The 25,804-nt window shown below is 40.2% G+C and overlaps 2 protein-coding genes across 2 annotated transcripts; one reads left to right on the forward strand and one right to left on the reverse strand.

Annotated features, from left to right (window-relative positions):
• The first annotated feature begins 657 nt into the window (after positions 1–657).
• On the forward strand, positions 658–15,383 carry anpeplb (alanyl (membrane) aminopeptidase-like b). Its single transcript, XM_085914417.1, has 20 exons — positions 658–1,365; positions 3,619–3,761; positions 3,858–3,988; positions 4,401–4,521; positions 5,525–5,679; positions 6,313–6,426; positions 6,929–7,072; positions 7,188–7,253; positions 7,895–7,960; positions 8,073–8,221; positions 9,256–9,335; positions 9,490–9,620; positions 10,007–10,062; positions 10,162–10,309; positions 10,527–10,615; positions 11,875–11,991; positions 12,918–13,085; positions 13,229–13,369; positions 13,712–13,775; positions 14,149–15,383. Exons 1-20 carry the CDS (start codon positions 761–763, stop codon positions 14,299–14,301), a joined length of 2,841 nt encoding a protein of 946 aa, XP_085770543.1. The 5' UTR covers positions 658–760; the 3' UTR covers positions 14,302–15,383.
• Positions 14,326–25,038, reverse strand: arpin (actin related protein 2/3 complex inhibitor). Its single transcript, XM_085914418.1, has 6 exons — positions 24,869–25,038; positions 22,929–23,004; positions 20,193–20,325; positions 18,577–18,783; positions 17,292–17,455; positions 14,326–17,114 (listed from the first exon to the last, which is right to left on the reverse strand). The coding sequence occupies exons 1-6, from the start codon at positions 24,958–24,960 to the stop codon at positions 17,106–17,108; spliced, it is 681 nt and encodes a 226-aa protein (XP_085770544.1). The 5' UTR covers positions 24,961–25,038; the 3' UTR covers positions 14,326–17,105.
• Positions 25,039–25,804: the final 766 nt, after the last annotated feature.

Below are 25,804 nucleotides of genomic sequence, written 5' to 3' on the forward strand. Positions count from 1 at the left end.
ACTAACAGGAAGTGCAAGATCTCATTTTGTGCATGTTTTAACATAAATCTACCTCCTAGAATAGTTTAATTTTATTTCGGATTCAGAGGAATTATAAATACATGACATGTTTCTGATGACTCGCATTTCACATAAGTGAACATGATGTGATTAATTAATTCTGAACACAGCCCCACTGCACTCTTGTGCTACCATATTATCTCAGTTGTTTGCTTTCACTTCACCACAAAAATATGTACTTTTTAAAAATATTTTGGGGGGGTGGTACCCAGGTTGTAGGCAACATTAATGGTTGAAAAGTTTGGAAATTAACTTTTGAATTAACTCACATTTTTTACATCGCAAACTCCTGGCATTTGAACAGGTGTGTGTAGACTTTTCATAGCCATCGTAAGTTATAATGATCCAGCTGAGAAATGGGCGGTGGGTGATGAAGTGAGGCAAAGAAATGGGCTGCGCTAAGCTTCTTGAGAGTTTGTGTCTGGACCACAGTAACCACCTTCAGATGTTTGAGCACGATCTATGACGGCTCATTTACAACCTGCCAGACTGAATCACTTACTCTTTGCTCCCTATGCAATGTCCAGGTTAATGCTTAATCCAAACACAGACTTGGGATAGTGGGGCCAAGCCCTATTTATGGGACGGTGGTTACTTGGATGCAGATAAGGTTTTGCAGATCAGAGCTAAACAAGTACACAGATCTGTCAGAATAAGCTCAACAAAGCAAGGGAACAGAACCTCCGATCAAGCAGCCACCATGTCGAAGCCCTCAACGTCCAAGGCCTACGCCGCTGCTTTTGGGATCCTGACTGTGTCTATCATTGGCAGCATTGTCGCTATGGTTGTTTTATACACAGAGCAGATCAGACGAATGAACCCGACACCACGGCCGAGCATCCCAACCACCACTATGGAACCACCACCTGTCATGCGGTTGCCGACAAATCTTGTGCCTGACAACTACAAAATATTTCTTCATCTTCAGCTCTACTCCAGAATCATCGAGAAAGTTAATGTCACCACTCCCAACCAGACGATGCAGTTCACCGGTGACTCAACTGTATATTTTCATTGTGTGAATTCTACATGGAGCATTTACCTCCATAGCCGAGACCTGAGGGTTTATGATCCATTTGTGAAGAATGAAAAGACAAAAAAGAAGATCGAGATAGTTCGTATGAAGCATCATACAAATGAAAGTGATTTCTTGGAGATCCAGTTAAAGGAGTCACTGATGGCTGGAATGAACTACAGCTTATCTCTGTCATTCCAGGGAGAGATATCACAAAATCTTCAAGCTTTATATCTAAGCACATACAATGAAGATGTTCCACATTCTGAAAATAACACAAATAGAAAGAGGTAAGTGTGAAAAAGATTTTGATTTATACATCTGTTTAAATATAGTTCTTTAAATGTTTTTTTTCCTTTTAACTGATATAAATGGTCAAGGATAATTTACACGTTGTTGACATAACGCAGTCTAAATGTGTCCGCTCTACCGTATAACTCAGAGAAAACCAGTCATGGCTGGAAATACAATAAATGTGACTGATGTCATTATAATCTGAATCTATTTGGAAGGCAAATTAATTTGTTCTAGTTCAGGAGTCAGCCATCTTTTTGAAAGTGAGTGTTGGTTCTTGGCAACTGCCAATTGGCGAATAAAGTTTGATGCACACTTCTGAAATGTATTTTTGCTCAAATTACCTTTATTCGTATGATTTTTATTTATGTAAATAAACAAATCTTTGATTTCTCACGAGCATTACGAAACATCAGTAACAAAATTCAACATTTCCTACAAAGTCAAAATGTCCGATCACTAGTGACATCATTTATATAACAGGCTAGCAGGCTACTCATGTGGTGCTAAGTAACTGTTAACTAGCTGCAGCAAAATTTCATGTGAATGTTAGTAAAAATCAGATGTGGGCACTGTTGTCTGTCCTCTGTCCTTCTTCTGGGCACCCTTCCATCATCGTTCGTCCGTCCTTATTCATGATATAATCGTCCGTCCCTGTCCATCCTCGTCATTGAAAAGGAAGTCACAGTCCAACAGATGAGAGACCCAATTTGATTAAAAAGGTGGAGTGCATACATCAGAGTAGCTACAACATATGGTGGCTGCCAAAGAGTTTCACAAAGCCTCACATTCACTCATTTTAAAATGCCAAAACGTTTGACATTTAAAATGGCTTACTTTAACCAGGATCCAGTTGTGCATTGTAGACAAATGTAGAATCAAATCCAAGTCGGTTATTGCAGTGTTGTATACAAAATATTATCTGGTGGTCATCCTAAAGCTGAGCAGACCTTCTCTCTGGGGCAAAAGGCTTCTAATTTTTGCCATGTGTGATGGCGTGAATGAGAGGTTAATGGCAGAGGTTTCATAATACACAACAATAAACATTTAAAGCTCATTAGCTGGCTAATTTACTACGTGACATCCACTGAATTAACGGACACTCACTTCCGAGTTCACGTTTACATTTGTTTTTCGGTTTTCTTTTGTTTTGTTTTTTTCTGAATGAAAATTTGGCTGAGGTGACACAAAAAGATCACCAGATGATAATAGATGACAAGATTTGGCTGACGTATAATTTAAAATTAATCTATTGTATTTCTGTCAATATTATCTCTCATACATAGGCTGATAGAAAAATCACTTCATTTCACTTAAGTCTTCCTTTGCCCCCAAACTTTTTTGTTCTTTTTGACATTCACATTCGTGAATGAACTTATAGACTACACACGTGAGACAAGGAGGAAACAAAAAATCGTATCTTTGACAGACTTCCATGTTCGTGTGCCGAAACGGTACGTTGGACGGAGCGATCGGCTGTGTCCAAACTTAAACACTTCACACTCCGAAGGTTGCATTGTCTGCTTCATTTATCGGACGCGTTTCTTTTTGGGTTTTTTTGCTATATGATGTCAGTTCCAACGCATTCGCCCACATGTGGTTTCCATTTTTGGAAAGACGTTTTGGAAAGAAGTCTTCAAAGACTCGTCCTCATGTAGCTTCCGTGGACAGTGGCTAATTTGGACACGCTTAATATCTATGAACACAAGTGAAGCGCCAGAACTGACACCACGCGGACGAAAATGCGGCCTTCAGAGAACCCAGTCTGTCAATTTGCTCAAAGAGTGATAGTTTAGTCGGCACAATAGCGATGATTACATGGACGGGAGGAAATCCACTTCCGTCCGTATCCAGTCTGTCCTTGTTTGAACTTTCTCATCCCTCGTTTTTCATATGGAAAATGAGCGTCCACCTTTGGTAATAAATAATATGCATTCTGAAATTTTTTGGGGTACTCAATCATTTTTAGACTGATAAATGTATCGTACGTTTTGTGTCATGATCAGGGAAGAATCCATTATCTCAACAATATATGTTGTGACTGAGCAAAATATTATGACTTGACTTAGAACATACTCGAAACCAGAAACGATGACTCAACTTGCTTGAAATTTGGTAGTGACTACTAGAGTTGCCTGATTTATTTCCACACTAGCTTGGGACTTGCTTCAACATTGAAGGTTACGATTTGAGACTTGCTTGTGTACACATGTGACTTGTTGGTGAATATTAACCTTTTTTATGCATAGATTTCTTGCCAGTACACTTCTGCAGCCAACAGATGCCAGAAAAGTGTTTCCTTGTTTTGATGAGCCGGAAATGAAGGCTGTGTTTGATGTGACAATCAAACATAGAAAAGAAATGACGGCACTAGGGAATGAAGCTATGAAAGGTGAATAAATAAGATTTACAACCAGGTAAATGTAAACAAAGCAAAATATCTACTTTTACACAATATACTTTGCCCCCTCCAACCCTTTTCTTTTAGGCTCTGAACTTGCAGAAGACTGGGAAGTCACACAATTTTATCCGACACCGAAAATGTCCACCTACTTGTTGGCATTCACAGTTTCAGAGTTCACACCCATCAGATCAGCGCACGAACGCGTGACAATCCAGGTAAGTTTGCTTTGACTTGAAGACACATTGAGTTGTTTTGCTGTGTTGACTGGCAGTATGTTTTATTTCCTTTTACTCAACCATTAGTTTAGCGATTCATGTGGTCAAAATTTTTACGACCTTTCTGTTATGGAAATAAAAACACAGGTGCCATTTTGGCACAACACTCAATGAGCAGCTACAGAAAATCCGTTAATCAATTATAAATCAAAATTACTCTGTTGGACCACAAAAATAAAAGTCTGCTTTTAATTTTTTAATTCTCAACAAATTAAGATAATTATTTGTTATTGATGAATTTGCTGTCTTTAATAGAAAGGCACCAACAATTTTGTGCATGTGTGTAAATGTTTCAGTTGAGGATAAAAACGAAACAAGACCTCATGTGCCCTTTATGATTCTTTTCATGCAGATATATGCTCGGCAAGAGGCTACTGATGCTGGGCACACTCGATATGCAGCAAATGTTACCGGAAAGATTCTCAAGTTCTATGAAAACCACTTTGGAATCAATTACATTCTGAAAAAGCTTGGTAAGAATTCACGTGATGTCTCGATGGATCAAATTCAGTGTGTGTCTACGGTTAATTGTAGGCATATATACATTAATATATATAACGTTTGGCACAATGCCAATCAAATGTTTTTATGAAATATGACTTATTTTATTTTGGTGGCTGTTTTTCTAATTTTGAAGTAAGACTAAAAGTTCAGTCCCCACTTCTACTGTACTTACACATCCATCCCTAGACTTGAAGTGCGTTCATTGGCCAATCACAAAGTAGGACATTTCTGAATTACATGGAAAAGACTCTTTTAATGCACCAAACAGCGATGACTAATACTTGAGCACATTGCCGCGTGTTTGTCAAAACATGTTATAATTTATTTAATGCACCAAAATCATAACAGCTGTATGTAAACTCAACTGCTCTGAGATACTCGCTGTGTTTAGTCTGCTTGGGGCGGTGTGCGGGTGACTCCTCATTTTGTGACATCACAAAGTGAGTACCTGGTCGTTCTATTGGCTCGGGTGGGGCTGGTGATTAAAGAGGCGGAATGAGCAGGAATGCCCCAAGGGGAGTAAATGGAGGGGAAAAAAGCACCAGTTGGGGGATGTTTTGAGCAAGGAATTAGCGTTTTAACATGGCTAAAAGGTCAAAAAGTTAATGTAGCATGATATTGCTCTTTTAATGAGGTATGAAACAGCAAAAATATCTACATGTAACACTTTCATTTTAATAATCTCTGCAAGTGTTTACATTTTCAAATGGCAATGAACAACAGTTCTGGGATATCACGATGTTTGATCATTGGTAAACATTTTAAAACAGGCTTGCGGGCTTACTCATGTAGTCCTTGCAGACGAACTGAGGTTTTGTAGCTAATTTGTCCAGTTGTGTAGAATGCAGTTGAAACATGGGTCTCATGTTCGCAGCTTCACCATTGTTTTCCCCCAACGAATGTGCCTTGACGACAAGATTTCTGGAAACAAAACACTTTGCAGATATTTATTATGACTAATCATTCCCTCAGATCAAATTGCACTGCCAGATTTATCTGCTGGAGGAGTGGAAAACTGGGGACTGATCACATATCAAGAAGGAGTCTTGCTGTATGAAGAAGGTGTGGCATCCCAGTTGCACAAAGAAAAAATCTCTCATCTCATTGCACGTGAACTGGCACACCAAGTGAGTAAAAAAAACGAGTTAATGAAATATTTTAGCTTCCCTTCCCTACCCCACTAACCAAAACTGGTTTCCACACCAAATCTAACAAATTTACATGGTTCATGCTGGACAGCCCTACCTCATAGCAGAATATTTTGGCTTTGAACCTCACCTTGAGTCTTTCTATGATTTGCCTTCTTAATTTGTGTGGGTGGGTTCATAAAAGACATTTTTACTATGTTGTACTGCTTGTTTATACTATTGACACTTTGGCAGTAGATCCTATGAAGTATTGGGTCATCTGGGTTTTAAGCAGATACATTGACTCAAACGAACTACTGCTTGTTCTTCATGACGTGTCATGAGTCGTATTTGCTTCATAGAAGACATACATTTATGAAGCCTCAGAACACAATGAATCAAACTCTTCAATATTTTACAAATTGATACAGTGTTCTACTGTATGCTCTACTCTCACCAGTCTCCCCTGAATTAAAATGTAAAGAGTAATTTTACCGTGGTCACATGCCACACCACAAGTAAATAAGAAATGCCTCATTCACTTTTATGTCAGTGTCCCATTTTGATGTATGTGTTCAATGCTGCAGTACTCTAAATTGCACCTGTTATGATTCTGTCCCCTTTTGCTTGCAGTGGTTTGGAAATCTTGTCACAATGAAATGGTGGAGTGAAGTTTGGCTAAATGAAGGCTTTGCCACCTACATGTCAATCTTGGCATTGGACAATGTTGAACCTACTTTTCAAGTTGTAAGTTCAGATTTCTATACATTCATTCATTCAATTTCTGAACTGCTTAGTCCCCACGGGGGTCGCGGGCGTGCTGGAGCATATCCCAGCCGTCATCGGGCAGTAGGCGGGGGACACCCTGAACTGGTTGCCAACCAATCGCAGGGCACACAGAGACGAACAACCATTCGCACTCGCACTCACACCTAAGGACAATTTGGAGTGGTCAATCGGCCTATCAAGCATGTTTTTGGGATGTGGGAGGAAACCGGAGTGCCCGGAGAATAAATAAAAATAAAATAAAATAAAAGATTTGTTTGAGAATGGTTAGGTGAAAGAATAAAGATGAACTTGGGTGCGTCTGTATGGGGTTTTATAGATATGTTGCCAATTTTATTGTCTGTTTTGATCACTTTCAACACTGTATCGCATTTCTGATTTACAAAACGTGCCATCGAAATAAAATTTGGTTTGAGTCTTTCATTGAGGCAGTATTATTTGATGTGTTGTCTGTCTCCACCAGAGAGAAATATACATCATGAGTGAACTTCATGCAGCACTTGAGCAGGATGCATTGACTTCTTCACATCCTCTTAGTGTCCCACCTAACAACGTCCAGTCCACTTCGCAGATCATTCAGATGTTTGATGATATATCCTACTACAAGGTATGCTCAAATGAGTAGAAAACAAATACAGAGAGATGTCATCTATTTTAAGGATGAAAACAAACTGTAGTACTTTTGATATTATCATTCATATAACTTTTTATTCTTGCTGTAGGGAGCAATTGTGCTGAGAATGCTGGCAGACGCCGTGGAGCCAAGAGTTTTCAACAAGGGGATTAAAGTAAGTGTTGACATACCCTCGTTTGATTCAGGAGTAGTTGTATCCTAATTGTTGTATGTCTGTGGCATGACCCATTTGGCTGTCAAAAATACATTTCTATTCTCTCACACTTGAAAGAAAAGATGACCTGCTGGGACTCAAACACTTTTTTTTATGTGTAGCAGTAGTCGACTATTCAGTTCTGATTTCAAAACAAATTTGAAAAATTGGTCCAGTTCACTTGATGTAACCTGAGCACACCGGCACCTTTGCAAAGAATTCAACCTTCATTTCACACCTTCATCTTCAACTAAAGACCATTCATACCATAAATAAAACATTATTTCTGTAAATAATGTCTGAGAGGAAAGCAAAACAAACCTCATGGTAGAGCATGACAAAAAACACTTCTGCTCTTGCTCGCATAATTTTTATGTATGTATGTATGTATGTATGTATGTATGTATGTATGTATGTATGTATGTATGTATGTATGTATGTATGTATGTATGTATGTATGTATGTATGTATGTATGTATGTATGTATGTATGTATGGATGGATGGATGGATGGATGGATGGATGGATGGAAACAAAACACCCTGGATGAGAACACTGGTGGAAACCTAACCCATTTTTTTTCTCTCCCTTTCATCGTTCCAGATGTACCTCAGTAGCTTTAAATATGGAAATACTGACCAAGATGCCCTTTGGAAATGTATACAAAAGGCAAGTTAACAAAATCACCGCCCTCCCCTCTCAAAAGGTTTTTAAACTATCACGTTACAAAACCTACCCTAAGAAAAAGCATCTTTTAGAATGTCGTTTTACATGCGTTCAGGCTGTTGTTGAGGACGGGGGTCACATTGATGTTGCCAAGACGATGGGCACATGGACCAATCAAAATGGATATCCTGTTATTACCATCAACACTACAAATGGCGAAATCAACCAGAAGCACTTCTTCTTCAGCAGTTCTTTGAACTCCAGGTATGTCATGTTTTACGTTTCCTAGCAAAACAGATAATTACTTCACAAGTACCGTATTTTCTGCACTATTAGGCGCACTTAAAAACTTAAAATTTACTCGAAAAACCCCAGTGCGCCTTATAATGCAGAGCGTCACAAAACAACATTTACTCAGAGAATTAAAGAGACGTCTGTGGTTAGCAACAGTAGAAGAAAGGCATGAGTACTACTAAACATGAACAGAGGAAAATTTACCTAAAGCTTGCTTGAGATTCTCACCTTAGCCACATTTTACTTTCTCTTTCATCTCTGACATTTCTCATGTGCTTCTAAATTTCTGAAATACTGTAAGAAGGACTCAAACTTGAATAAATGCATTTAATGGCACCTTTATTTATTTTTCTGATCAAACACCATAAACCTGATAATAATGAGCACTGCTCTGACTAATGCACAGTCAACGCACTCTGAATGGAAATGACGAAATGAAGTGGCGCATCGAGACAGCGATAGTTTCAGTTACCACCAGACCTCTGATCATGTGGTCCACATTTGAAGTAAACATAAAGAAAATTTCACCATCTGTCTGTAGGTAGTTTGAGTAATGTGATTACTGTGCCCATCTGTTTCAACCCCCCTGACAAATTCCTGACTGGAAGTGTGAGATATTTGACGCAAGTCATGATATTAAGCCTCCCTGCTTCTTTATTATTTCATTACTTGTGCGAGTGAGTGCATCTGGCATGATATGTTATGGTTAATTTGACTACCCACAATATGGTTGGTGAGAACCAATGTAAGCTATGCTCACTTTGCATTGATTGAGTCTGCGATTACTGCAAGAGTGATCTCTTAATGATCCACATTATTCATTTTGTAACATGTTAGTAGTGTGGATCACCCTGAGTAATTTTGGTAAAGACCTTAACTGTAACTATTACCTAATATTGCTTTGCTTGATCTGCAAATTATGTCAGGACTGCCTCCAGTTTAGCTGGCTCATTTTACTAACCAGGAGTGACTTCTCATTACTATCTGTTATTTTGACTGTTCAGTCATTTGTGGCATATTCCAATCCGAGTGATGTCAAATACATCAGGAAGTACTTTCATCTGGCTGAACACCAGAAGCGCAGGTAAGAGAACAGCAAATATTTCTTTTCTTTTTTTCCCCCCCACCTCAAATCAAACTCAATAATCAGAATGGAACAATTACAAATTTGGACTTGAGTGTACCTTATTTATCAGTCTGTTGTAGAACTTGAAGAATCTTATCTTCTCCCCTCCCAGTTAAAGACCCATTCCTTTCTAAGCATGGAGAGTGGATCCTTGTAAATGTCAACTGTACAGGATATTATCGGGTTAATTACAACCAAGAGAATTGGGAAAAACTCCTCAATCAGCTGGAATCAAACCCAAATGTGAGTACTAAGCCAACGTGGCAAATAATAATAGAACTACATCGTAAGCATTGTAGCCTGTCTGTTTTATATTTGGATTTGAAAATTACAAGTGAGAATGAGTATGTAATAGTACCATTAGTACGTATTTAGCTTCAGATATTTGTTAAACAGAAAATGATGACTGGGTGGACTGTCAGTTGAAATACTCTTGAACAAGGCACCAGACCAACGTAGGTATAGCTTTTGTAGCCCCCAATGCAGGGTTGCAGGTTCAATAGCTGTTCCTCGTGGCTCCCTTTGAATTGTTCAATTGTTCCAAAAATCTTTTACGCAGCGATAATACACACTGTACATCATACACAGTTGTTTTCAACATGCGTTTCATCTTGTTTTTTGCTTTCTAGCACATTCCAGTGATGAACAGAGGGCAGCTCATTGATGATGCATTTCATTTGGCAAGGTACTATTGCTGGTATTTTTTTTTTTTTTAATCTGACTATTGACGCATTTGGTCAACGCAATCACATTGTTCCTTCACTTTGCTAAACTTCTCTTCTAGGGCCAAAATTGTCGATGTGACTCTGGCTCTAAATACAACGTGGTTCCTTCGCAATGAGAAAGCTTACATACCCTGGGAGTCCGCAGTTCGCAATCTTGAGTACTTTGTCCTCATGTTTGACCGCTCCGAGGTGTATGGACCCATGCAGGCATGTTTCATTATGTTCCATTATGAGCAGTTAAATTACTTATAAAGCATACATAACATCACTATTTGCCACATTTTTGAGGGTCTGTTGTCTTCATAACTGATATGTTTACCAGTGACATAAAAATGTTTGTTGGCTATAAAATCAAACTACGGGTAAATGTAGAAAATTGTGCTTGAGAAACATGCCAAGGTTGGAAACATGCACTCTGTTTCAGGCCTATCTTCGGGCGCAAGTTAAAAACTTGTACAGTTACTACAGAAACTTCACAGACAACTCTGAAATTCCAATGAGCCACTCCTTACAGTAAGGAAATGTTTCCCTTCCACTAATGTTCTGTTTGTATTTTTATCAGTTTGATGTTCTGTATGTAGTTTAGCAAGCATATTAGTTTTCATCATATACATATTAAATGTCATGCACATTTTCATATCTTATTGAAAAAAAAACAAGAATAATAATAAAATTTGAATTATTGGTAATTGATGTATATATTGCCGTTAGATCATTTTTCTGTCGTAGCCCATGGTATTGTTATTTAGCCTATCCCAGATGATTTAGGGCAAAAGGTGGGGTACAGACTGGTTGGTTGTCAATGTACACTGTACGCAATAATTAACTGAAAATACATAACTACAATCATATAAATAAATGCACTAGTCAGCACTTCAAACAAAGCATAATCAAAGCAAATCAGTGCTTGTAGCACCTGTAGTGGACACGTACGTCACCAAATGCAAACGCCTAGCGCCCCCAATATCTTGGCAACCACTCCGAGCAGTCACTTATGGGCTGGTTATTCATCAGTTCCATAAATTGTCCTCTTTAATATTTAGTTGTAAGGCACCACAATATGACGAGTGGTTAGCATGTCTGCCTAGTCAGCATCTTCTTTTTCCACTGGCACCCACAGTCCCAAAACGTGATCCTAAATTGTCCATAGGTGTTGATGTGATTGTGAATGGTTGTTGTCTACACTGTGATTGACTGCTAACCAGTACAGGGCAGGGTGAAGCCCACCTCTTGCGTCAGCTGGGATAGGCTCCAGTTAATCTGTGATCTTAATGAGCATCAATGGTATTGGAAAAGGATGGAGGCTTTTGTTGCAAATTCTTTGTCTACTGGCCTGCTGAGTGAGAAGCCAGGTCCTGAGGTCCGCCACACAATTACCTCTGCTGAGTATCGTAAAAAGATCCCTCTCATCTGAAAGTTTTAACCTTGCCATCATTTTGTTAAAGGTTCATTACCCATAAAAGTCGGTAGGTCGGCAGGGAGGGAGGTTGTGAAGGTGCCTGGAAGACATGCTGTCCTTCTGATGGTTTGAGAAATAAAGTATAATAGGACAACAATGGGAAAAAAACCACCCGTTATGCTGTTGATATTTGCCAAGCAAGCTAACAGAGAATGTCCCCCGCCTGCTGCCCGATGACGGCTGGGATAGGCTCCAGCACGCCCGCGACCCCCGTGGGGACAAACCGGTTCAGAAAATGGATGGATGGATGAAGCTAACAGAGAATGTTAACTGATCACTTTCCCAAAGAAATAATTCCGGGTTTCATTTCAAGGCACAACCAGATCACAGCCATTCACATGGCTTGTTCCAATGGACTCCAAGAATGCATTGAAATGGCCACGTTGATGTTTGACAACTGGATGAATAGCAATGATACCAACACCAACAGGTATGAACACACCTGGCTAATAAATAATTGAATATGGTGGTGATCTTAATTGTGTAGATTGTTATTGTGTGATTTTAGTCTCCAGCGATCGTTTAACAAAGAAAATTATAAATTTTAGGCCGGTGACTAATTGTCAAAAAGATCTTTTGTTTTTGACATATCCGCACCTATCGGAGGCAGAGCAAAACCTAACGTTTTTCCTCATCTATAAAACCTGTCATATACAAAATGGTTTAAAATGCTGAGAATAATTTATTGGAAACTTCTCAAACCTACAAAAAAAACCATGAATACATATTGGTCATATGAATGTGTGTCCTGATCAAGGCAGGGTGACCAAATGCAGTGTCCTAGAACCAAAGTTGCATGCGTGTGTCATTTTATTGAAAGGATTATCAAATCCAAAGTTCAATAATACTGTCAACTTGTCTTCTGTGTGTGCTATTACCAAGCCATAAACCTCAGTTAGACACATGATTATATTTTCGTTTTAATCTTTGTTTCCATGGTAACTGTATAATATCATGTGTCAGATGAAAGTCTAATCTATTAACTGTATTTAACCAAAAACCACTTGCTGAGGTTGATCTTACACTAAATTGGTCAAGAATATGTATGTGTACTAAATGGATGTACAGTATGTGTACAAATGTACCATGTTCTGAAAGGCGTTAGTAATTATTATTTTGTGTAATATACATCCCAGACTTTTAGGAACATAAAATTAAGTTGGTAACAACAGACTTCTAAACTTTGAATTGTATGAGAACTCAGTTTAGAATGACTGGAACAATTTGTGTCTTAATGCAAATAAGTTCCTTTTTCAGCTTTATCTTACAGATTTATCGAAGGTCCATAGAAATATATCAGAAAACAAGGCATCCCAAAAATTGCAATAATGTTTCATGTGTGTTTGTGTGACTCAGCATTCACCCCAACTTGCGGTCAGTCATCTACTGCCAAGCTCTGGCCGGTGGGGGGGGAAAAGAGTGGGAGTTTGCTTGGAATATGTTCCTGACCACGAGTAAAACCTCAGAGAAAGACCAGCTTCGTAAAGCGCTGTCGTGCACCAAGAAGATCTGGCTTCTAAACAGGTGACGCCAACAGTGCCATTCAAACTTGATGATGTTTCACATTAAATATGATAAAAGCTTTAATAACATAATCTTATTTTATTACAGCCGCACCTTTTGATAAGTTAAATTCCACACTAAAGGGAGTCTTGGTTATCTTGCAGATACCTGAACTACACTTTGGACCCTAAGAAGATACGACTGATGGATGTTGCGTCTACTATTAATTACATTGCCTCAAATGTGGCTGGACATGGATTGGCCTGGAATTTCATTCGAGCAAAATGGGACTACGTTAGTCAGGGGTTGGTTCTTCTTTTACTCTTCAATAATCTGTGTTGTCATGATGTGTCACAACATAAAATGGAAGCTGACCACTTGCTTGTTGCCCATTTACATCGGCCACTGAAGTGAGCAGTTCCTTGAACAAACAGGTGCCATAAAGTTTACAATCCACAGTGGCTTGTTGTCATCTCGCGCAAAGGTCATCAATTGTAATCAGTCCTTATCTTGACTTCTTTCTCATGAACCCCACAAGAAACATTTCATTTCAAACGCTGTGATATTAATGACATTATCCAGCGTTCCAATTTTCAGTACACATATTTTCAGCATTGCAATTACATTTTGTTATTGTATGTCACCAGTGATGGAGCCAAGCTGATTGAGGGAGTGACCAGGAGGTTCTCGACAGAGTTCGAACTGGAGGAGGTAATTTACTATGACACCTAAACAAACATCTCATAACACACAACTCTTCAGATGAGTCTCTCGACTGGCTGTCATTACTATCGGGTTTTATTGATGTGCGCTTGCGCTATGACGTAAAATGCAATTTTCTTTTTCATCAACAAAGCTGGTTGGTGTGACATAGTATTGAACAAACATGCTAATTTCCTTTGTCTCACCAACAAGGCATGTACAATAGGAGCTTAAGGGTTGCCCTGGGTTTCTTTTTTAATTGTTCCTGGTTACTATATGCCCATTGCTTGGTTTGAGCCTTAGGACAAATTTTAGCTGATGACTTCAAAGATATCACATTTTTACATTTTAAAAAAATGTCCATCCCTCTGAACCTCTGCAGTTGGAGCGTTTTGCCACAAAGAATGATCTTTCTGCTGTTTCTGGAGCTGTGGAGCTGGCAATTGAGCAGGTCAAAGTCAACATTCAGTGGGTCAGCGAGAACAAGGATACCGTACTAGAATGGTTTCGAAGCAGAACCGATTACGACATTTAGCATTTGTTCGGACCGTTAGATGGTGGGGGCATCTTAGAAAGGCCTTCCTCTGCTACTAAATTCAGAATGTAAAAACCCTGAAGACAGGTCCAACAAAATGGATCAATGATCTGACTGATGCATTTTTCTAAAACCCAATTCCAGAGATGATTACAGAAATTACTGTGAAAAATTAAATATACTCCTTTATGCTAAACACAGCAATCAATATTTTTTATTAATCTAAAATACATCATTCAAATGCAAGTGGAAGAAATGAATACTGCTAATGTCCAAGTCCATCAGAGCCAAAGAACACTGGGTTATAGAACACAGATAACTTGTTTTAGATAACAAAGATTTTTGTTATAATAATGTGACCAAATAATTTGTGTACAAAGCAGAAATTGAGTCCTTCTGTTCAATAGAGTGCCATTAGAACTTATTGGAATATTGTAGTTAGTGGTATCTCCTACTGTACAAGTTCAAGCTACGTATTCATCAATTCCATATAGCATGTGGTGAGCAAAAACATCCCATTGAGTTGAAAAGTACAAAGGAATGTAAAGAATGATGACAGTATGTGCTATTTGTTTATTGTTTACATTATTACATTGTTTTAGTAAAAAAAAAAGCTACAGATATTTTGTACATTTAAAGGCAAGAATTGGATACATTTGTGTTTAGTGTTTACATTACCTGTATGTATGTTTGTAGTCATAGATGACAAGAAAAGTGGGGACTACTCACCGACAAGTGATGTATACTAAATAAAGAGTTGAAGAAAGATAAAATGACAGTAAATGAAAAGAATGAGCACCGCATGTCCATCCGTCCGTCCGTCCATCCATGCATCCATTTTCTGTATCGCTTTGTCCCTATGGGGGTCGCGGGCGTGCTGGAGCCTATCCCAGCCGTCATCGGGCAGTAGGCGGGGGGACACCTCAAACTGGTTGCCAGCCAATCGCATGAGTACCGCATGTCAATTTATTTTACATTTTGCCCCTTTACAACAATGAATCACGAACTAAGCTGACAAAGTCATATTCAAGTTAGTGTTCTGAAAATGAGTTAGTTCATAAGTACATACCAAACACATCATCTGCAATTACGTTGTTTGTTTTTCCCCATTTTCACTGTGGGAAGCGCTTTGCAGCTGTTGTAAAATGTGCTATATTTATAAAGTTGTATTTTATTGTACAGTGGAGCCTCGGTTTTTGAACGTCCTGGTTCTCGAACAAATCGGTATTCGAACAAAACATTCAAGATTTTTTTGCTTCGGATGTCGGACGAAACCGGTTGTGGAACCTCGCGAGATGAGCCGAGAGGACCCGTATGCCAACTGACTCTGTTCGTTATTACATTCTCGTTACTCTGAGAATTGCATCAACTCTAATCATGCCTCCAAAGGAAGCAAATGGGAGCAGTAAAGCCATTCTAAAACACAAAGACACTCCTAAAGCAATGCGACAGTGAGCATCCGGCGCGCTGCGGTTGCGGGATCGGACCAAATTAAGCTCCCTGCGCACTGAGGTCCAATTAAATTTTGGAAAGTACATCAAGACTTTAAAAATATTTTCTAAATTTTAGCGACCGCTCTGTAACAATAATGCGACCAGCGCAGTGTAGTTGCGCGGTCGGCGACGCGCTATGGTTGCCCGTTCGGCGGTGTGCTGCAGTTGTGCGATCGGACAAAATTAAGCTCCCTGCGGAATGAAGTCCACTTAAATTTTGGAAAGTACATCAGGACTTTAAAAATATTTTCTAGATTTCAGCGACAGCGGTGTCACAATAATGCGACCAGCGTGGTGCAGTTGCGCGGTCGGCGGAGCGCCACGATTGCGCGTTCGGCGGTGCTCTGCAGTTGCGCGATAGGACAAAAATGCGCAAATGAAAAAATGCTTAAAAAAAGTTTTTTTTTTTTTTTTTTGCTTGGAACGGATTATTTTTTTGCCATTATTTGTAATGAGAAAACATGATTAAGAATTCGAATTATTAACTTCTCGAACAGCCTTCTGGAACGGATTGTGGTCGAAAACCGAGGCTTCACTGTATTTGTAAGGGATTTAAAGAGTGTAGTTTCACATATGCAACTGAGGAGACAAAGCTGACGTGAGAATATTTTGCTCTTAATGTTTACCCTCACTGCTTATCACTTATAACTTTCTGTTATACAGTAAATCAGGCACATGTGGTCAATGGAGCCATGGGGTAAAAATATGAATAATTAATGATAAACAAATAACATTCTTTTCTATTTCAGTTATCGGTCATATGAAGAGCAAGGCCAGAATTTAAACATCTGCCTTAAACATTAGGAAAATAAACATATAAACTACTTTCCTGAATGGATTGCGCGCACTGATGGCGGATAAGATGATGGGCACTATCTTATTTAACACTTTTGTGCCATTGATGCTGCCAACGGTTTTGGCCGTGGAAGATTTGAAGTCATGTATGTATTTGGAAGTGTTAATAGAAGAGGAAAACGATGCACAATTCAATCTTAGGTAGTATGGTGGAATTTAAGCTTACTTTCTTACGCAACATGACCAAATATGCACAAAAGAAGCAGAGCAAGTCAAATAACAAGAGCTTGTGTAGGTGACCAAATCAAAACCAGAACAGAACTCTTGTCGGTTTTACTCAAAGAGAGAGAAAAATTCAGTCTCACTTTGTAAGGTCAAAGGAACGATTCAAGCCAAGGCCACAAGTGCAACAAGTTTGGTTTCTGGTGGGGGAACCGAAGCAATCTGATCCAAGACATCGAGCTGAAGTTCAATCTGGAAATGGGCCAACAGCTCGAGGCTACTGATATCTTCTCTTTAGTCTTCCTAAGGATCAAAATGGTGAGCTTTTTAAAACCTTTGATACCATTTGCATTCTATCTGATTTTCACTGTTCCAAAACCATGACTCATGCTATAAAAACGATTTTGCTCTTTCCACTGTTCTTGCAGTAAATAATGTACGTACGTCTGAATTAGGTTTAGTTTCAAATTGTGCCCTCACCCATTCATCTTCCTGCGAGCCCTCTCCTTCACCTCCAGGGCTCTGGGCGTAATCTGCTACGGCCTTGTTGGCCATAATCTTGTCTGTCCACGATGCTCCGGTCTTCTCATCTCCAGCAAAGTTACATTTGGACACTGTGCCACCCTCTACTTTAGCTAGGGAGACTAAAAATAGCAAGAAAAGGTGTGAAGTGAAGAAAAGAGAATTGGTTTTAATTGGTAGTAACTCGTCCACATTAAAGTTCTAAAAATAAATAATTATATTTACTTAGACCATGACTAAACAAAGACAAAATCAATTTCAGAGGGTTAAATGATTCTACTAATGAACCCGTTTTACACTGATCTGTATACATTTGCAAAGGGTATATAATACTTAATTGGTCTAATAAATTCTTATTAACTGGTTGAATCCTAAACTTAAAAGTGTTTCTCAAAATATGGCAAAATATGAAAGCTGTAAATCAGAGCTCGTCTCACCCAACCCTCATACCTCCCCTTTTCATTTTTGTTTAGATTCTTGTCACTCAAAATTTCCATGAGCAGTTTAGGTAAAACTCTGAGTTGTTTGACTTTGGAACATATTGGATACAGCTCCAAACATCGACATAAAGGCTTATTTATTTGTTAAATAATTTAACATTTCAATTTCAGTAAAGAAATCAGATCATTCATAGCCAACCTGTGAACAAACATGCTTTAACCTCACCTTTCAACCTTCTCTCAACTGATAACCCCCCCCCCCCAAATATATTTACACTTCAATCAAAGACAATTAATGTTCATTTCTTTCTTTTTTTACACTATTACAGTGAAGCATAAAATGGTTTAAAGAGTCAGGTGAAGGTCATGAAGTTTGCTGAGTGGGGCTGAGAAGTTAACATTCCTTCTATGGTAACATTTTATGATGTCATCATTAATCAACCATGTGAATGGTATTGTTTCAGTACAATCCTTCAAGGAAAATAAACACAAAATCATGCACCCTGTTTTACATCAGTGAATGCGTCATCATGCTAAAAAAAAAAGTCTGAACTGTCCATGTTATGATCCCGTCCTGGTTTTTTTTTTTTTTTTTTTTTTTTTTTTTTTTTTTGCAATGTAAGTGTTTTTTTTCATGCATCTCTGAATGCCAAAGTGAATGTATAGCATGCAGGCCATGAAATATGACAAAATATAAATTTGTTTTGTTTGCTTTTTACCGAGTTTTGGCACCAGTATAACATGCATGTTACATAATTGTCACCATTTTCCTCATCAATGACTTGAATATTGTAGGTACTCACATATAAAGGGGCTGTTTCCTCTCGTCTTCAGTCGAATCTCTGTTTCAGTCTCCAGCTCTGTTTTGTCCATTTCACATTCAGGGTACCAGAAGGCCCATGTGCCGTCAGGTCTGTACTTGTCAGTTATTTTCACCAGCTCGGCTTTATGTACCAGTGCTGACAGCTGCTCCTCTGACAGTATGTCTGACTCCCCTTTAGCTTCCACTTCTACATACAAATAAATGGAGACACAGAAACACACATGGACACATGGGTGAAAGTCTTTTTTTAATTTTATTTAACGAGTTCGAGTCTTAGGCTCCAGCACACCTGCGACCACCGTGGGGACTAAGCGGTTCAGAAAATGGATGGATGGATGGATGGATGGATGGATGGATGGATGGATGGATGGATGGATAGTTCGAGTCTCGGGAGTTTACTCCATTTCCATTCTTGTTACCATCCATCCATCTAATTTCTGAGCCACTTTATGTTCATGAGGGTTGTGGGCGTGCAGGAGCCTATCCCAGCAGACTTCGGGCAGTAGGCGGGGGACACCCTGAAGTGGTTTCCAGCAGATCGCAGGACACGTATAGATGAACCTCCAGTCACACTCACAATCACACCTATACATGTACAATCTACCTACCCAGTGTCTCTGCAGATTGAAGGAAGCCTTTAAAATCTCTGTTTGAGGTGCACTGAAATAATTTATTTAAGGCGTCACAAATGAGATGCCCACTACAGTCGCCCGATTTTTTGTTATTGTTCTAAAAAGTAGATCCATTTACCAGTGAGCTGTGTCTAATCTTTTTTTGACGATATTCCTTTTAAATCACACCTGCACGGGTGTAATAATAATAATAATAATATTCAAAAACAGTGCAGGTCAAAGGTCAGCACTATAGCAAATGACCACTTCATAGCCTTCATAGAGATAAGCAAGCGAGAGAAACGACGAGGGGATGATTTACCTCCAAATAATTCTGGGCAACTTTGTTACATCAGTGCCTATTAAACTGAGAGTGCGTCACAATAATCAGTACCAAAGAAGTTTCAAAAAACTTGGTTACTGCTGACTTGCATCATTTTAAGACCTCACATTTACTAAATATGTTGTCATATTCTGCTTATTTGTCATGGAGGCAACAGTGGGCGCAACAGTTTAAGCAGAGAAGCCCTGACGTCAATTTTTCCAACCACTGTGTCAGCGGGATCCCCACACGTTCCCAGGCCAACAGACATTTTTAAATGCAGAGTATAATTTTAAGGATAAGGTCTTAAAATGTTTCTTTGTTGCTTTTGGTGTTGTTGTTGTGCCATTTATATAATTGTCAATATTTAGCTTTCATAATAGTACTAATAAACTACGACTACTTCTATTGTTAATCAATAATAACAACAATAATATTAAAAATAAGAGTGATCACACTAAAACGAGTCCGATTCTATGGTGTTTTGAGAGTTGCTGCAACCCAATTCTGCCTCATGAAAGTGCCTGGGAAGCCCCGCCCTAAGTTTTCCAAGTTGGCAGATTGATTAAACATTCCATTTGGGGAAATACTGAATGATGAACGTGACAAAATTAATGAAAATGGAAATATTAATCATGTTAGTATCTTTTGGTCTTTACTTACTGTAGGAGGACATGAGGAAGCCTGTGTTGACCTTTCTGGTGTCACTGAAGTTTGGTTCAATCTCCTTCCCACTTGAGTCATACTTCCTGCGATGGACGCGTTTAGGTTTGATATACAGTACGTGGTAACGAACCTGCCAAAAGAAAAAATATATACAGTACATAGTAATGTACCTGCCAAATAAAAAAAATAGATTTCTGTTGAACTGTACAGATTGATTCAACTTCTATGACTTTTGCAATAAGTTTGATTGGAAGAGAAAATGCAAAACACGCATGGGTCTGTAAATATGTAGTTAAGTTTTTAAAAATTTCTTGGGATAAATTTCTTAATGACAATTTGACAATGGCGTTGCTAATTTCCCAAGATAGATTTCAAAGTCAAAAGTCAAAGTCTGCTTCATTGTCAATTTCTTCACATGTTAAGACGCACAAAGAGATCGAAATTACGTTTCCCATCGTCCCACGGTGACGAGACACATTACACAACACATACAAGCAAATAGCACAAAGAGTAAAAACAACAGATAAGAGCGATGAATACGTAATAAGCAAATAACCTAAGTACATAAACAATAAATGAATAAATAGACAAATAAGAGGAGGAAAATGGAGCAAGCGTGCATACAGCAGACAGCCAGAACATAGTGCAAAAGTACAGGACGTTATGCAGCCGAGGGTGGAGGAGGGAGAGAGTTCAGGATCCTGACAGCTTGGAGTATAAAGCTTTTGGTGAGTCTGGTGGTGCGGGAGCGCAGGCTCCTGTACCTCTTCCCAGAGGGCAGAAGATCAAACAAAGAGTGAGCGGGGTGACTCACATCACACACAATCGCGGTTGCCTTGCGGGCGAGATGGGAGGTATAAATGTCCTTCAGGGAGGGGAGTGAAGCACCAATGATCTTACTAGCCATGTTCACTATGTGCTGCAGGGCCGTCATGTTGTATTCAGTGCAGCTACCACCCCACACAGCGATACAACTGGAGAGGACGCTCTCAATGGTGCCACTGTAGAATGTGGTCATGATGGCAGGAGGAGCACACGCTCGCCTGAGTTTCCGCAGAAAGTACAGGCGGCGCTGAGCTTTTATCGCCACCGACGCAGTGTTGGTGGTCCAGGAGAAGTCCTCACTGATGTGCACCCCCAGGAATCTGGTGCTGCTCACTCTCTCCACCACAGCACCGTCGATAGTCAGCGGCAGGTGTCGGGTGTGACCCTTCCGGAAGTCAACAACAATCTCCTTGGTCTTGCTGACGTACAGCAGGAGGTTGTTGTCCCTGCACCACGGGGCCAGAAGGTCGACCTCCAACCTGTAATGAGTCTCGTCGCCCCCGGTGATGAGACCCACCAGAGTCGTGACGTCGGCATATTTCAGCACGCGGTTGCTGCTGTAGTTTGCAGTGCTGTCATGCGTCAGCAGGGTGAAGAGCAGCGGACTGAGCACCCAGCCTTGGGGTGCCCCCGTGCTCAGTGTGACGCTGCCGGAGATATTGTCGCCAACACGTACTACCTGAGGCCTCTGACAGAGGAAGTCCAGTAGCCAGTTGCAAAGGTAGGTACTGAGGCCCAGCTTGTCGAGTTTGCAGATGAGACGCTGTGGAACAATGGTGTTGAATGCAGAAGTAAAGTCCACAAACAGCAATCTCACATACGAGTCTCTGTTCTCCAGGTGGGTGAGAGCAGAGTGGAGGGCAGAGCAGATGGCATCCTCAGAGGACCGTTTGGCTTGGTACGCAAACTGGAAGGGGTCTATGGTGGGGGGGGGGGAGAACGGACCTGACGTGCGCCATGACAAGCCGCTCAAAGCACTTCATGATGATGGGTGTCTTTTTTGGAACAGGTATGATGGTGGCAGCCTTGAAACATGACGGGACGATGGCCTGCTGCAGGGAAATGTTAAAAATGTCCGTGAAGACATCCATCAGCTACTCAGCGCAGTCCTTCAGCACTCGACCGTCGCCTCTCGGGCGTTGAAAGCGGCAAGCGTCCTCCTCACGCTAACGGCAGAGAGGCACAGGGGCTGCTCGTTCAGAGGGCGAGGGGTCTTCAGCGGGCAAGTGCTGTTCTGGCCGTTGAAGCGAGCAAAGAAGCGGTTCAGTTCGTTGAGCGGAGGGACGTCGTCCTCACAGCTCTGCGGCGCGGGCTTGTAGTCCATGATGGTCTGAATACCTTGCCACAGGCTCCGTGGGTCCCTGCTGTCTTTGAAGTGGGCGGTAATCTTGAAAGAGAACGCCTTTTTTGCTTCCTTGATGCCCCGGGACAGGTTCGCCCTAGCTGATCTCACGCCCGCTTCATCCCCAGCCCTGTAGGCTTTGTCTCTGGGCCTCAGCAGCCCGAGGACAGCCCCTGTCAGCCATGGCTTCCAGTTAGCCCGAGTGACGATGTATTTTGTGAGGGTCACATCATCAATGCATTTCGCGATGTAAGAGGTCACAGAGTGAGACTACTCCTCAATGTCCGTCTGATTGTTGCAAGTGGCTGCCTGCTTAAACATTTCCCAGTCTGTAGTGCCAAAGCAGTCTCGAAGAGCATCAGAGGCCCCCTAAGGCCACACTCTTACCCGCTTGCGAACCGGCCTGGAAGCTCTCACTCTTTGTCTGTACACGGGCATAAGCATAACAGTGATATGGTCAAAAGTCCAATGTGGGGGAGGGTGTGGCCTTGAAATATTTCAAAATTACGTTTCTATATTAGCCTTGCATACACATGCATTGTCATCCGTAAGTATCCAACCAATACCTTCTGATTGTTGACATCAGTCAGCACATGTCTTGAAACATCAACAAGGATTCCTTCAAGAATTACTCCAGGACCACTGTAAAACAAAACAGTAGCTATACATATAATCACAATACAAACAGTATTCAAATAATTTGTGGCATTTAATCTAACAATCTCCCTGAAGGCGCTGTCTCTGGGGGTACTTCCAAGCATTCTCGTTCAGCTGTCACTCATGATTCCCCACCTTGCTCAACTAGTACCACGCCCCCACGCCAGATTCGGGTCAAAACTGTTGAACTCGAAAAAAAAGAGTTGAACCTGGGAAAAAAGGGATGTGAATCTGAAATATAAAACATGCAACTGAAAAAAAACCCTCTGAAAATCTTGAAAAATAAATGGAGGTGAAACCTAAAAATAATAACCTAAAAAAATCCATCCATCCATCCATCCATCATCTGTACCGCTTGTCCCCACGGGGGTTGCGGGTGTGCTGGAGACTATCCCAGCAGTCATCGGGCACTAGGCGGGGGACACCCTGAACTGGTTGCCAGCCAATCGCAGGGCACACAGAGACGAACAACCATTCGCACTCGCACTCACACGTAGGGACTATTTGGAGTGCTCAATCGGCCTATCAAGCATGTTTTTGGGATGTGGGAGGAAACCGGAGTGCCCGGAGAAAACCCACGCGGACACGGGGAGAACATGCAAACTCCACACAAGGAGGGCCGGAGGTGGAATCGAACCCGCACCCTCCTAACTGTGAGGCGGACGTGCTACCCACTGCGTCACCGAGCCGCCCTGAAAATAAAGTTTATTTAAAAAAATTAACAAAAGAATTTATTCCAAAAATTTACCAAAGCAAAGCAAAATTATTTTCAATTTAAAAAAGTTCATATAAGTATTTGTATTGTGAATATATTGTTTTCATTTTAATTTTACAAGTTACTTAGTTTCAAGTTTTGTTTTTTTCAAGTACAAAACATTTGACCCCAATCTACCCCAATACATTTGTATTTGTCATCTTACATCTTTAGACGCTAGGTTCTTTTTCTTTTGTTTTCCTTTAACGAAATTCTCACTCGCATTGTGCGCGAGGTACATTCAATGACCACTCACACAGTTGGAAAAAGCAATAATTGCACCAAAAGCAAAGACAAGTATGTGAGCACATTGCAAGTAGTACGTGGAAGCATAAAATAATCCATTAGTCTGGCTTTTTGTGTGTTTTCTTAGGGGTATTTTTAGCATGTGTCAAAAATTAGAACAGGTTCCCTGTCCCCAAGCAAAGTTAGGAGGTCAAGAATAGAGTGACATTTATTTTTCGTTATAAAGGTTTGAAAAAGCACAAATAAAACAGTTGTTTTGGTTTTCTTTGTGTTTTACACAAAGTAATAGGGCAAAAAGTGTGACTTTTGAGATAGTCCGGCACGCACTATTTGCTTTTACATGTATTCTTCCAGAAAACGTTGTTTCTACTTTCAAAGTTTCAATTTACAAACTCCATCACGGAACCATTTCATAAAATTGAAACTGGTCTCGACATGCGCCACCTTGTGTTCCAGTGTAGCAGGCGTGTTTTCACTGTATTTTTTATTAGATTATGAAAATTTAACGAAAAGCAATTACAATTCCGCATTAACGTAATTGGGCAACCCGCCGCTCAAGCGATCAGATCATGTGACCGCTCTCAGCCAATCAGCGTCCGTAGCAACGGGAAGCCGCACGTTCTTAAATCGGTGCTGTACTGTACTATACACGCATGCCCCCTAGTGGATGCCAACACTCAAAGCCATAAGGACACTCCAGAAATGCTTTTCCTGGATTTCCTGTCCGATGATACACACGAATTAATTATATTTCTTTAACAAGATCCGAACATTTTCTCCCTTGGTTGCGTCGTTACAACGGGAAGAACACTTAATGTGGATTTGCTAAATTGCATACAAGTCACCTACCTTTCATGAGAGCCGGGTGACCACACATTGTCATATTTCTCATTGTGCACTGGTTTGTTTTTTAAAGATGTGTTATGATAAATACGGCTCATTTTCCACAGATTATTCAATACAGTTCAGTATGTAGTCCAAAAATTCCCGTCAGTGTTTTCCTGAAACTGACATTTCCGGTTCCTCCCACATGCATGTGCGCTTGTTTTTAAACATTGTACGTGCCGTAGGTCTTGTATGGTGTACAATTTGGAACCAAACATTTTTGCTATTTTGTAAATTGAGAGAGTAAGGGGGAACCCTATCTATGCAAGCATTAACGCGAAGATCCAAAACTCATACAGAAGGAGATGAACCCAGGTTCAAATACAAGACCTCTCAAATGTGTACAGGGGAACTCCTCCACTTCCCTAAGGCCTCCATGAAATCTAAAAGTAGAAAATAAATTATTAAAAGTCACAGAATGTGTAAAGACTAGTTTGCATGTGGTTAAAATGAATGTTAATTTTTTTAAGACTACCATACCAATATTGTTGTTTTTCCAGGTTTCCAAACACTTCCTAAAAACGTGTGCGTGTGTTGGGGGGGATGTATCCTCCAAATGTTCTGTTATATTTTACATAAAACAAATATTACACTTTATTACTCACACGGAAATATTTAAGTTTGTCAGTTCTTGCTCATTTCAGGACCAGTAAACCAAAATAGGAATGAACCCTTATACCAACTACTGTTGTGTGCAGCTGTTGATCCAGTCTTGCTGCCAAGCCATGAGTTGATGAAACGTTGTAGGGCACTAATCAAGCTGACATTTTTGAAAATACTATAGTTAGCCCACTAAAGAATTCCTTGGTAGTGTATTTTTTTTTGGGGGGGGGGGGGGGCAGACATTAGTTGATACCCAACTATTTTACAATCGAATCAATGTATATTTTCTATGCCCCT

This window comes from Syngnathus leptorhynchus, chromosome 6 (assembly GCF_054491065.1).
Source record: "Syngnathus leptorhynchus isolate UIUO chromosome 6, UIUO_Slep, whole genome shotgun sequence".
Lineage (NCBI taxonomy): Eukaryota > Metazoa > Chordata > Actinopteri > Syngnathiformes > Syngnathidae > Syngnathus > Syngnathus leptorhynchus.